The sequence below is a fragment of the Sinocyclocheilus rhinocerous genome, unplaced genomic scaffold, assembly GCF_001515625.1.
Source record: "Sinocyclocheilus rhinocerous isolate Xijiao unplaced genomic scaffold, SAMN03320098_v1.1 scaffold1069, whole genome shotgun sequence".
Classification (NCBI taxonomy): Eukaryota; Metazoa; Chordata; class Actinopteri; order Cypriniformes; family Cyprinidae; genus Sinocyclocheilus; species Sinocyclocheilus rhinocerous.
The window spans coordinates 1,227,922-1,242,699 of record NW_015635541.1 but is presented as its reverse complement, the minus strand read 5'-3'; the positions used below and the strand labels follow the sequence as shown (position 1 = coordinate 1,242,699).

At 34.1% G+C, this 14,778-nt stretch overlaps 1 protein-coding gene across 1 annotated transcript in view; it reads right to left on the bottom strand.

Annotated features, from left to right (window-relative positions):
* The window catches only part of LOC107747283 (cartilage acidic protein 1-like), a 25,350-nt gene extending 12,823 nt beyond the window's left edge, over positions 1-12,527 (bottom strand). Inside the window, exons 1-5 of the mRNA XM_016561752.1 lie at positions 12,463-12,527; positions 8,751-8,956; positions 7,613-7,809; positions 7,384-7,520; positions 1,367-1,523 (exon numbers count right to left, since the gene is read on the bottom strand). Of these exons, the coding sequence (XP_016417238.1) occupies positions 1,367-1,523; positions 7,384-7,520; positions 7,613-7,809; positions 8,751-8,956; positions 12,463-12,507 (742 nt within the window). The 5' untranslated portion in view covers positions 12,508-12,527. The remainder of the gene's footprint in view (positions 1-1,366; positions 1,524-7,383; positions 7,521-7,612; positions 7,810-8,750; positions 8,957-12,462) is intronic.
* Between the last annotated feature and the right edge of the window lie 2,251 nt (positions 12,528-14,778).

The window sequence follows — 14,778 nt, the reverse complement described above, 5'->3', positions numbered from 1 at the left end:
ATAAATAAATAAATAAAATAAAATTAAATTAAATTAAATTAAATTAAATTAAATAAAAATTAAATTAAATTAAATTGAACCATTCCATGTTTTGTGTCATTTGAACATGTGATAATATGTGAATAATGTAAACAATATGAAAGAAATATGAAACGTGAATAATGTAAACAATATGAAAGAAATATGAAATATGTTAATAAAATCATAAAATAAATAAAAAAGATTTTATAATATGCATTTATAATATAAATGAAATAAAACATACTGTAGTTGAAACCATTCCATGTTTTGTGCCATTTGTACATGCAATAATAGGTGAATAATGTAAATAAAATGTGAAATATGAAATATGTGAAGTGAATAAATAAAATAAAACTGCATGTATAACATAAATCAACATAAAAAAACATGTTGTTGAAATCATTCCATAATTGTGTCATTTAAACGTGATAATATGTGAAAAATGTGAATAAAATATGTGAAATGTGAAAAATAAAATAAAATATGCATTGGTAAAAAAGAAACAAACATACTGCGTTTAAAATAATTCCATGTTTTGTGTCATTCAAACAATAAAAAAGTTAATAAAATACAAACATAATAAAATATAAAATAAAAGAATATGTAAAATGAAATTAAACATGTTGTTGAAACCATTCAATTGTTTTGTCATTTAAATGTGTGATAATATGTGAATAATATGAATGAAATATTAAATATGTGAATAAAAAAAGTTTAATTTAATTTAATTTAATTTAATTTAATTTAATTTAATTTAATTTAATTTAAATATTGTGGTTGAAGCCGTTCCATGTTTTGTGTCATTCAAATGTGAAATCTGCCAAGACATTGACAGAATCCTCCATAGTGAGGCGAGAATATCACGAAAGCTTAATTTTGTTGCTTTCCCTTCTGAGACTGTCCTGCTCGAACCCTTCTCAAGAGTGCTCTCCGAAACCGCTCTGAACGGTGGTCCAAAGCCCTGCTCTCCCCGTAGTGATTAATGGAATGGCTGCTTCATTGAATAAGTCAGAGCTGAAATACGGCTCACTTGTCCTTGTGCCTTCACATGACTTTCAGTGCAGTAAACAGCTGAGTGGGCCAAAACCTCCATCTCTTTATTCAGCGCTGCCTTCCAGGGCCCTGTTCTCTCTATTACTGGCTGCTTTAGCTGATAAACACTGTCTATAACTCAGTGATTCAAAGCTGATATGAGCACTGAGCTCTACTGTAAATCAGCCACAAGGCAAAAAAACCTGGATCCTACAGCTCATGGCCGTTAAAGAGTCTTGGGTAATATATTCACTGACATCATCGCACACTTACACACTCCCCCTCACGCATTCATAAATAAGCAGACACGCACCTGTGAACTTGTTGACTCCGGCCTGCTCAGCCACGTTTGAAAGTGCAATGATTCCCTTGGAAGGGTCACTTGAGCTGTCATCCATTTCAATCAGAGCATGTGGACCTACAGTTCCGCTGGCATAATTGGCAATGTAGATGGAATAACGGCCTGTTCCCTAAAAAAGAAAAAGAAAGATAAAAACATGTTGAGTGTATAGTGATAACTAATAACGTTTCATCTCATAAACAATTAAAAAAAACTTTTTTTTTTTAATTCTCACAATTCTAAATAAAGCAAACACCCAATATACTTATTTTTCTATGCTTCTATACTTCACACTTTTCACATTTATTTTGTAATTTTTTGGATTAAATTATTATAATGTTTTATGTTGTTGCAGAATGGTTAAGACTGAAATAAAATAAAATAAAATAAAATAAATATCTTTCCAAGGCTAATTTCATTTATACTACACAAAGTATTAAATAATATTTGCATACTTTTTGCATACGGCCTGTTCCCTAAAAAAGAAAAAGAAAGATAAAAACATGTTGAGTGTATAGTGATAACTAATAACGTTTCATCTCATAAACAATTAAAAAAAACTTTTTTTTTTTAATTCTCACAATTCTAAATAAAGCAAACACCCAATATACTTATTTTTCTATGCTTCTATACTTCACACTTTTCACATTTATTTTGTAATTTTTTGGATTAAATTATTACAATGTTTTATGTTGTTGCAGAATGGTTAAGACTGAAATAAAATAAAATAAAATAAAATAAATGTCTTTCCAAGGCTAATTTAATTTATACTACACAAAGTATTAAATAATATTTGCATACTTTTTGCATAAATTTACAGCTTGATTCACAAAATTACAGCTTGATTGACATTGAAATACAAAATGATTTTGTTCATAGGTGGCACTTTGTTTTATTGTGATTTACAAACATTACACACCACATATTTCGTCTCAAAAATGCTCTTCTTCACTGACACTGCTGTCTCCTTAGTAAACAAGTACACTAACTTTATTAGGGGCCATAAAGAATAAAACTCAATTAGAGGCAACATCGTTAGTTGCAGTGGCGTGTAATTTGTGGAAAATCTAATATACTGTAACTCATTTTCTCACAGTAAAGATTTGTAAAACATAGCAAAAAAAACATGTATGTGATCTTCATATAACATAAGAGAAATAAGTTGAGACACTCATCCACATACAGTTGCATACACACGCACACATACTCTCACACACCACACATATTTCAGCTGCCTCCCCTTGGATATTAATTTCACACCCCATTATCAGAAAGATTCCCTGTGGACATGAAGTCAGTGAAGTAGCCAAGCAAATGAACTTACGCACACAGTTTCAATAAAGACACCCACGATCCAACAGCATGGAAATTGTGAAATAAAGAAATATATACATAAGTATATAAATATCAGCAGCTCGTGACCAGAATCCTAATGAGGCACAACAATGAAAATGTCAAACGCTCTCTGGTTTCTACATAACTGCCACTTCAGGTCAGAAAATACAGATTAACGCATAATGGAGTTAAAACAGATGCTGCCCCAGAATGTATTAGCAGCTTAGGTTTTAATGTCATGATTTCCATGTTTTTCATGCTCTGTTTATCAATAAAGAATTAGATTTACAGAAATTTTGCCAGTAACAAGGGCCAGCAAAGTATGCGAAACTAATACTTTCAAAGCATATTTTTTACCAACTCTAGTTTCCTGCAAAAATGTTTTGGGTTGAAAATTATGTGTTGAAAGGTTGGTGTAAAATGTACAGACCTCCCACCCAATGAACATAAAAAAAATACATTAAAAAATTAAATAATAAAATAAAATAAAAAATAAATAATGTTTATTATTATTATTATTATTATTATTATTAAGCAAATATTACCACACAACATTATTAACAATATTTAGTTGTTAGTCAGTATTTAGTAATTTGTGCACAAATAAAATAAATAAATAAATAAACTGCACTTGGGAGGGAAAGCTGCAATAAGCACATGATGCAGGTAATCACTAACCCATGAAGATGGGTGAATGTGAGGATCAATCCATCTCTTACAGAAACAGGCCCATGTGTCTTCCTGTCCACTTTGAAGTGACAAATGACAATGCTTTGGTTCAAGGAGAGAAAAACTACACATTGCATTTGAATATTAATGTCTCTGAAGCTGAAGGGAATATACAATATACAGGGGACATTTTACAACTGTGGCAGCTGCTGTCACTCATTTTTAGACTTAAAAAGTCAATGTACACAGTTCCCAGAGAAAACCGTATATGTTTTAAGACTGTTTAACTGTATTATTTAATACAAATATTGTATTAAATCATTTATATAAAACAATTATTACTCATTGGGGAAACTCCATTATTTGAGGTTCCCATTAAAAGCGAATAAAAAGTTCACTAGTATTGTTGAGTTTGTTTCTTTATAGGAAGAGATTTTGATAAATTTAACATCACTTCCTCACCAATGGATCCTCTGCAGTGAATGGGTGCCATCAGAATGAGAGTCCAAACAGCTGATGAAAAAATCTAAATAATAGAAAAGTAATCCACACCATTCCAGTCCATCAGTTAACATCTTGTGAAGCAAAAATCTGTGCATTTGTGAGAAACAAATCCATAAGGCATTACAGTGTTAAACCATTGCTTCTGGACAAAATACAGGTCTATAATCCATGATAATGTTTTCTCCAGTGAAAAAGTCCTTCCCCTGTTGTCTTCTCACATCAAAATCCACCAAAATATTTGTTCAGAACTGTTTTGGATTGTTTTTGCTTGTAAACGGTGCTTGATCTGTGCGTATTTCTCTTCTGATTCAGACGTGATGACTTTTTCACTGGAGAAAGTGACATTTTGCATAGAGTTGTATATTAGCAGGGGGCAACGGTTTGAAATTATAAATGTCTTAAATACACAGGATTCATAGTGAGCAAGTGATGTCATGCTAAATTTCTTCAAATCTTTTCCAATGAGGCAATATACTCATCTACAACTTGCCCTGAGGGTGAGTAAATTTTTAGCAAATGTTCATTTTTGGGTGAACTATTCGATTAAAGAGCATGGCATCATTGGTAAATTATTAGTTACTTTTTTTAAATCACAATTATTTAGTGTTGCCTTGAACAAATCGGCAATGAAGATACAGTAATATAAATATAATACAATGAATGTAATTTTATTAGTGCTGTCAAACGATTAATCGCGATTAATCGCATCCAAAATAAAAGTTTTTGTTTGCATAATATATGTGTGTGTTCTGTGTATATTTATTATGTATATATAAATACACGCACATACAGTATATATTTAAAAAATATTTACATGTATTTACATCTCTATATTTACATTCATATAATTTATATTATAAATAAATATATTTAATATATAAACATAACATATTTTTCTGAAATATATACATGCATGTGTGTGTATTTATATATACATAATAAATATACACAGCACACTTACATATATTATGTAAACAAAAACTTTTATAGTGGATGCGATTAATCGCAATTAATCGTTTGACAGCACTAAATTATATGAATAAATATTTAACCCAGATTTCTGGATCTTAATGTTTCTGTGACCTTGTATGACTGTAGTTAGAAATAAATTAGGCAAACTCAACAATCTGCATCAGCAGTTCATTTCAACTTGTGAAAGTTTCTTTGTGGATCGACAAAGTATCTAATGGCAGGGCGATTTTTTTGGTTCCTAACTGAACTCTAAGAAGACCAAACACATTTTGTTTTGATTCTCTCCAAACCTATTATAAGCATGGTCCTAAATCATTTAAATCATAAAATCATTGATGAAGGACTTTTAAGCAGCACCGTCTCACTATCATCAGCCCAGTCAAATGACTGCGGGTGGAAAAAATCCATTTCAATCCCTTGCAGCTCTTCCCCAGGATTACTGAGCATCCTTCACCGCTGACTGCTCCACACAACAGCATGCAGTCTAGAAATAATTGCAGAAATATGCTGTTCAGCTTATTGTGTTTTAAGCTAAATACAAATCATTGACATGTTTGGCCATTCATCATGCCGTCTGGGATTATAGGTACCAGTGAAGCACGGTCAGACGGTGGAAACTCTGATAACCTACATGCAGTGAGACAAATGAAGGCGGCACTTCCCACCTATTACGTCTCCTTACAAAAAGAAACAAATGAGGCCTTGTGTTTTCTAATTATCACAGCACATGATTCAATGTCAGAGACAAATACTGCAGAACACTGGAAATGAACAATCATATTGGTTGGCTGAGGGGGGCAGGACTCAATGGTAATGGCGGACAGCAAATGATGGCCGCAGAGGATTTAGAGTCTGTCAGGCTGAAACAATCAGACAGTAGCGAGATGTGAACAGTCACTCAACACCCTCAAGAACTCACTTTCCCTCAGATTCTACATGCTGATGTTCTGCAATTCTGTTGATGATCAATACATACCTCAGGCTGCAACTTACTATTCACATTTATCTCTAACAGTCTTCCCAAATGCTTTGAGCAAGAAATTTACATGATTTTCAGTCATTCATTAATACTGGATGAGCATTTCTAAACATCATTTTATACAGACTGCACTCAAGAAGAGCAATTTCTAGTCTGTGCAATATTTTAGAGCTGAGAATAACCCGAAACATACTGCATGTTCTAAGAACGTTATGCTAAGATTCCCATTAAGTTACAAAAACACTATTTTTGAATGTTCTCTAAACATTCAAAATGTCCAGTTTTTTTCAATGTTTTAAAAACGTATTTTCTTGGTTATATGAATGTTAAGGGAATCATTTCATCATTTTGCAAACATTATGGGAACCTTACTTTTGAATGTGCTCTGAACCTTCTGAAACAAGTAGTAATATTGAAAAAGAACTAAACTAAAATGTTTTAAAAAGAAAACATTCCATGAATGATGTATAGGCCTAAACTTTTTTGTGCTAATGTTTTAAGAAGATTATTAAAGACCAGATAACTTTGAACGAATGTTCTATTAGCATTACTGGAAAAAAATGTTTGTTCATAACTTTAAAGGTGGGGTAAGTGATTTCTGGTAGCCAATGTTGATATTTCAAATCACCAAAACAAACACGCCCCTATTTTGATAGCTCCGCCCTAGATATATATACATATCTATGGTCTACACTGGATGCGGCGCGACACACAAATCTCCGACAGAAAACTGCTGCTGCGTTCTATTCATGACGTATTGACACAAATTTCAAATGATTTTCAACGGTCACTTTGTCGCGTCCAGCTGTTGCGGCGCGGCGCGAGACACTGTGTTACTCACCTATCGAGAAGAAACAAAGCAACCTGGCGTCCGATCGCAGGCCTTCCGCTCCTTGAGTTCTCTCCAGCACTGGAAAGCTGATCCGATATTTACACGGGTCCTGCTTCTTGCCTTAACGTAAGCCTTCTTTTGTTCCGCAGACGTTTTCCTCTTTTGTTTTTTTTCCCACCATCTCTATCGTTCTGTCGCTCGGCTCGGCTAATGTCCGTCCTGTGCACTAAGCGCTCTCTCCTCCGCATCATGAATAGACACGCCCCTTACTGCTGATTGGCTACAAGTTTGTTTTGGTACTCGGCCCAACTCATTTTTCTAAAGCGTTTTTGAAAAAATACATACCCCACCTTTAAGAGCCAAAGTTCTAAGAATGTTCCATGTTAGCTGAGAACGTTCACAACAGCTGTGGTTTCCCATCTAAAAATGAACCACAGGGACAATACTAAAAGCAAATGTAAATGAAAACATAAAATGCAGAGGTAGAAAAATAATTGAGCTTATCAGCTTTTAAAATGGAGACGAAAACACTTCCCATTTGATCCATACTTGGAAATGATTGACCTTGAAATAGATTTGTGTGAGGGAAACATGCAAATTATTAATTTTTCCACCTGGTTGGTTTTAGTGAGGAAAATGTTTCTGCCACTGAGCTTTCCCAAAAGCATTAATTTGAAGCAAACTTAGTAGAGGTGTTACCTTTCTGTCCACACATGCGACTGACCGGCCAGCCACGCGATTGGCAACGTCTCTATGTTCATTTATGTCATCGTTCAGGAGATCCTCAAACCGCCCATTACGAAACTTAAAGAGCTTGTCAGTGTACGTTGCTCTCCCTGCATGAAACGACATGAACAATTTACATGAAACTAACATCCATTTACTGTAGCATTTCCTTCAAAGCCTCATTTATGAATCCGTTTCATACCTGAGAAGGCGTTATTAGTGTTAAGGACGTAAATTTCCTCCCTGCCATCACCATCTATGTCACATGCTGTCACTCCGATGGCATTGCCCTGTCGATCTCTGAGTGCATAATATGGAGAACTGCGGTTGTCAACCGCAATGTTAACAAGCCTCTTCTTAAACTTGTCATACTTCAACACCAGATTTGGGCCATTGTAGCTAAGAAGAAAAAAGGTAGAGCTATATATCAAGTTACATATTTCAAACAAATCAAGAAAAAGGGCCACAGCTTAAAATCCTTAATTGATATACATTGTTCTGCAGTAAAACCTTTCATATAATTTTTTTTAAATATTTAATACTATAAATCAATTTTATATAAATAGGCCTATTTAATATTCAAATGTAATATTTACAACAGTATAATCTACTTTAACATCCCATATTAATATCCCAAAATATCCCATCTGCTTTTTTTAAGCATGGTTGTTGTTATATTTATGCTTAAAAAATGCTTAAAACAAGAAAAAACAAAGCCAGTGGGGTAGAATAAATCAATTTAATTCAAGATATATTCCCTGAAAACTCAACTCAAATAAAAACATGCCTTGAAGGATTGATGTATAACCATATTCCATTTATTTGTCTCCAGTTTCCAACAAGGCACATCTTTGTTGGTGTATTTCGCTGACCTGCAATCCCACAATTCCACCTCGACTGTCATTTAATGGAAGGAAAAACAGATTCTAGTTTCCCTAGAGATACGATTCTGTCAGTTGCACTTAATTTCATTCTTGAGCACAACTCAAACAAAACAATGAACTCTCCAATTACATCTATTTTCATCAACACAAATTCACAAAGATCCAAATCATTTCACAAATGGTTTACAAATAATCCCAATTAATTGCTTTGACATTTCTGTTTCTCTTAGAAAATATCACTTTTTCAAGCCACAAACTGAGGTAATGTTCTTGGCCAGTGTATCTGCTCTGTGTCAATATCGCAAAAATGTAAGCTCAATCAAACAGCACAAAAGCACCATATAACTTCTAGACACTGATAAAAGTATTTTCTCTAGAGAAACATAATGTCATTAATGCTTCACTTCATTATTCTGCTGAAAACAGTGCATGTGATCTGAAGACTAGTACACTCACCCTGTCACAAACATCTCCAGATCTCCGTCTCCATCCACGTCAGTGACAGCCACGCCGTAGTTGAGCTGCGTAGGGTTATTCTCATAGTCCGGCGGGAAAACATTCTGAGTTACTGAGGCAAACATGGGTTCAGTTCGCTGACCCCAGGACAGTCCCAGGACAGACACACCCACAGTGAGCAGTAATATCCAAGCTGACATTGTCACCTGTGAAATTCATCAAGTCTTTAAAGAAAAAAACACAAGACAAGATCATAGTCATGCTCACCTCCCGATCTGTGAAAAATGCTTTCAAGGAGATTATGACTCACTGAAGTGAGAGGAACTGTAAAACATCCTGAACTGAGCCATACAATCGAGATATTCCACTTTCATTGAGTTTTAGGAGACTGAATTGCTTTCTACAGGGTTAAGAGGCAATTACCTTCCCAGCATTACACTCACAGCACAGAGACATAAATACAGAGACTGCAGACATGTGACAGGTCAGAATGGACCAAATTAAGATCTGAGAGTAGAAGCCGTTTCACTGCACATGAGACAGACATTTAAGACGGCAAAATCCATATGTGACAAAGAGTATGAGGACATGATCTTTCTATCAATATATCTGTCTGTCCGTCAATATATCCATTTAAGTATCTGACTGTCTGTCTGTCTGTCTGTCTGTCTGTCTATCTATCTATCTATCTATCTATCTATCTATCTATCATTAAATCAAATTTGTTAAGAGAATGTAGAACTCACTTGCCCGTTTATGATATATCCATTCAGCCACCCATCCATCCATCTATCTGTCTATCTATCTACATGTGAACATAAGTAAATGCAGGCACAGCCATAGACAGCAATGCCTTAGTCCTAATTGTAACCCAAAAGTAAAAATTCTGCCTTAATTTACAAACCCACATATCTTTTTAGTGGAACACAAAAGTAGTTATTTACATTCTCAGAATGTTCTGGAAGGGTTATCTCAAACTTAAGAGCAAACATTCTTCCAGTTGTTATTAGAATGTTCATTCAAATGTTTGGGTCTTTTTAATAATATTCTCAAAAAGTTAGAACAAAAACATTCTACATCATTTATGGAATGCTTTTCTGTAAGATTTTAGATGGACATTCATCTAAGAGGTTTAGAGAACATTCAAAAGCAACATTCCTATAATGTTTGTTTGCACAATTTCATTTTTTAGAGAACATTCAGAAATAACGTTTCCATAACTTAATGGGAATATCCATACAATGAAAGTGGTAAAGGAGCAAGATTTTCAAGTTGATAAGCAGCTTAAATTTAAGTCTGTTCCTTACACAAAAATATCCCATGTCAGAGGAATATTTGTATGGGCTACTTTTATGGGGCTTTTGGGAGCTTGATCGTCTGGGTCCCCATTCATTTTCAATGTATGGAAGAGAACAGCTGGGACATTCTGCTAAAGATCTTCTTTGGTGTTCTACGTAGAAAGTCAGGTTTGAAATGACATGAGGGTGAGTAAATAATAACAATAATAAAAACAGAGAAGGTACTGGTAATTATCTGCCAGGACATTTTCAGTTAATTTACAGACATTTAATTTAACCCTAAAACACAACTAAATGCAACGCGTAATTCAAAATATGGGTAAAACACCTGTGAAAATTCAGCACGGATAATTCCTTTATATTAACACAATACATTGGGCCCTATTTTTACAAAGGCCCATTCACACCAGGGAAAATAACTATAATGATAACAATATAGTTTTATCGTTCTGAGTGTAAAAGAACAGCAGAGTCCAACCAGAACTATAACAATAATGGCACAGAGGAATGATATCATTGGAATCACTTTCAAAAAAATTTGTTCTAGCTGATGAACGATAAAACATCGACAGCCAATCAGTGTCTACATTTAAAGAGCTTGAGCATTTAAAGTGGCAGACAACAAAATTGCAGAGCTTATATTAAACAGAACATTACTATGCCTCGGTGTAGACACTAATATATATATATATATATATATATATAATTTTCTTTCTCAGTTTAGAATGTAGGGGAAAGCCAAAATCTGGATTCCAACAAAGCCATATGTGCAGTATGTTGCAAAGTAAGAAAGATGACATGCTGGTGAGAAACACAAAGTGGAGATAGATGAGTGTATGTGTTTGCAGCAACAATTTCAGGAATATGCATGTCTCTGCTCCACTAATCAACCCATTGAACTCTAACATCAAAGCCATGTAATTAATTTAGATTAAGGTTGTCTTAATATATGCTCCGCTGTTTGAGATGAAAGTGTAATCAAAGCACTCAAATAAGCATTGCATTAGTCATATACTGGACCAAAGGTTTGAGCACAGTGATAATTTGAGTGTTGTTGACAGAATGTACATAGCCAGACTGATTAAAGGCCTAAGCAGAGGTTGTCAGTTTGTTCTATCCTGTCCTATATTACTAGCATTACCCCTTTCGTATTAATAACTCAGTGCAAAACAGCCGGGGCAAAAACAGTAAAAGCAGAGTAAACATGTCATTTTATTGTAATTCATTTAGTGTTTATAGCTTTAACATTCCAAACGGCTGGATAAGGGCAGTGGAACACCAGTGCTCGGAGAGTACCGTATGTACTGTCATCTGTCATCGTAATATGATGATGTAAAAGCTTTTCGGATGAGGTGAGAGCTGGACGTGTTCCAAACTAAAAAGTCTTCACAGCTACAGGGTCATAAATCCAGACACAGACAGGCAGAGGAACCATAAGAAGAGGTGAATCTGTCCTTGCAGCAGCTAGAATTGATGCGATCAGCTTCATCTCACTGCAGCTATCATCATACAACACACTTACTGCAGTTACAACAGAGATGTTAGATGATATGCATTATGATCTCATATGAACATTTCTCCCTGTATGTTAAAACTATTAAATCAAAGTTTGTAATTTCATATACATAAACAATATCATATATATTTACAATGTTTAATACTAAACCGTAAACTCTCTTTGCCTGTGACCTTCACCTTGTAAGTAATATTTACTCTCATCTTGAGTGTGTACTCATGCATTTCTGGTCTCTGATCGGACTGCGACAAACACCAGCACAGCCAGTCCCTCAAGCATCTCTCATCTTATAACAAAACACTGCTTTAAAGTAAACTTAGAGAAAACATACAGCTTCTCATCTTTAAAAGTAAGAAAAAATCTGGGTCTAAATGAAGGTGATGGGGGTTTCCTGAATTGAATAAAGTTTCAAAATATGGTTAACGAAAAATAATGAAATAGATTTGAAAATAAACTAATATAAATAGTAATAATAGTACTCCACCTACTACTACTAATACGAATTGTTATTATTATTAATAATAATAATAGTGATGATAATGATGATATTGTTATTATTATTATTATCATCATCATTATTATTAAAGCACGCATGCAATTCATCCTTGAAACTATGCTGGAAACAAATGAAAAACATTCTTGTGATGTTTCGTATTTGTTTAAAAGTCTTAAAATCCGATGAGCAGAACAAGTGAAGCAAATAAAGAAAAATATGAAAGAGCAAATGGACCTGAAGCCGAGCATTCTCTTATGATCTCCCGACTAGTTATCAATACAGTTGTCTCGTCTCATCTGATCGGCTGAGAACATTTAATTAGATGCGCAGTGAAAGATCAGATCAAAGGAGCCGCTTTAACTTCAAAGACGCTGCGGCAAACATAAAAGCACCGTTACTTACATGAATGAAAGTCCAGCGCCTCTCATAAATGACTTCCCTCCTCATAGATTAAGAGATTCCCTGTGGACCTTGAGTATGTCTCTTAGTGATTTTACACAACTTCCCAAGAATTTGCTTTATGAAATCAGCTGTGTAAGAATCCATCCAATTACAAGCCCCTGCTGTGAATATTTAAAAGAGGCAGCCAATGCCTGCGTTGGAGGGCGGAGCTATGCGTGCTGAATGATGCTTACCTGAGGCTTCCTACTTAATAATTCATAAGCACGGGTTTAACGCACAGTACATTAACTTATTTTCATGAATTTAAATAATTTTAATATTCAAAATATTTTCAATTTGAATAACCAATAGCCTACACATAAAGAAAAAGAATAACTTAATCTGTTACTTTGATAAATAAGCTATCTTACATTATGTGCATTCAGCCATATTCTTTAAAACGAGCTCTTTTTAATTAAAGTAATGATTGCCACTCTGATCATATAACCATTTTATGAGAACATTTTATGGATCCATGCCATTTATAGTAAAGTGATGGCTCATCTACTGTCTTGGACATTGGCAGAAGTCCATCTTCCCAATCCTTTTTTTCCCACTGGTTTAACAAATGTTCATTAGCAACACCTCATACAGCAACACAGAAACCTCAGGCTAACATTTAAACTTACAATCTCACAAACAAGCTAGAAATACATCTTTAAATGAGGTCACATCAAAAGGAATCAAATGTTCCTTGATCTTTTGAGATAAAATGATTTTACTATGAAAACATACTGCACCCTAGATCTCAAAACTTCCTCCTTTTAGTCCAGAAAAGTTCATTATCGACAGCTGAAAAACTCTCACTCCGAAAACCCTGGATTTCTGATGTTAGAAACCTGAAATGTTAAGATATGACCACCACATTTACAGTATGTCAATCTTCTTCAAAGCAAAGGGGACTTGTTTCACACTGAAGGGGTGATATTCTGTGATAATCACTGGTTGAATGTACTTTGTCCCTCTTAGTGCCAAATAAATAATACATGAGCATGAAATATTGATTTGTGTTGAAATTATTTTACTAGTTTACTTATACAGACGATGGAGAGGATACAAGGACAGCTATATAAGAAACACTGGTTTCCTACAGTGCTGCCCTGGACAACTGTCATTTTTTCAGAAATATCTGACCACTAAATGCAGCGATTCACCAATCACAATCAAGTATTCCTGTGTAAAAAAAAATAACCCTAAACACCAGAAGAACCAGTGAAAAGTAAACAATGGAAAATTTATCAAACTTTGAGCTGCTCCAGGATGTGTATAGCACACGCTGCTCTAAATATCCTTCTGATAAATCCCAATGTTAGGAAAAAGAGGTTGAAGTTTGTTTTCAACAAGACCCACAATTATTTCACTCTAATCTTAACAGTTTGTGTGGCACATTTCACAATAACAGGCACATGTTGTTAGCATGCTAGACAAATGCAGCTGTTCTTACTAACACAACTGTAGAACATGCAAGAAAGGAAAAATCATTCTGTTGGCATTTGTCAAGTAACAGATTTTTACATTAAAGAACAAACAATTAATCAATCAAACACATACCTGGCTTTAGCTACACACAAGCTCCACTCACCACAAAAGTCTAAAGTAATAGAAATGGTTTACACAACATTAAACACTAACAAGTCTTGCCCTTTTTATTCTAGCTCAAAAACACCTAAACTGGCATTACGCATGATGGGAATTAATTTAACTTTACAGTTTCAGTCAGTACCAACAACATTATTTCTGTAATCTCAACACAAATGGTTTAAGTAAAATTCTATTTCAAATTCAGTGAGCTGTATATAAGTCAAATTCAATGAGCTAATTTTTATTTTATTTAGTTTTTATTTTCATTTCCCCCTTTTTTTAGTTAAAACTTTATTAGATCCAAGAGCAATTGCTTAATTTTTCTCAAGAGGATATAGTAGTCTTAACACTAAGTGTCAGAGAGAGAACATGGCTATGAAAAACTAAATTATGACTTTAAAATTACATTTTAACATTATATGTGGATGATATTTTATTTATCCGTATGAAAACAGCATTACTAAGCACAGAAAGGACTGCTAACACTAAATTATTCTCAGGTTTAGTATCTTGTTCTCTGAACAAAGCAAGACTTTTCAAATCATTAAACTTCAATTAAGGCTCCATATGTCCTGTCTTCCTTTGCATTTCATTCTTCATTTGTTGCACTTCAGCATATACATTTTGACCAGCACAGCATAATTTGACACTACAGGCACTGCATACATGTGGAGACCTATTCTATCTCCAAGAAGA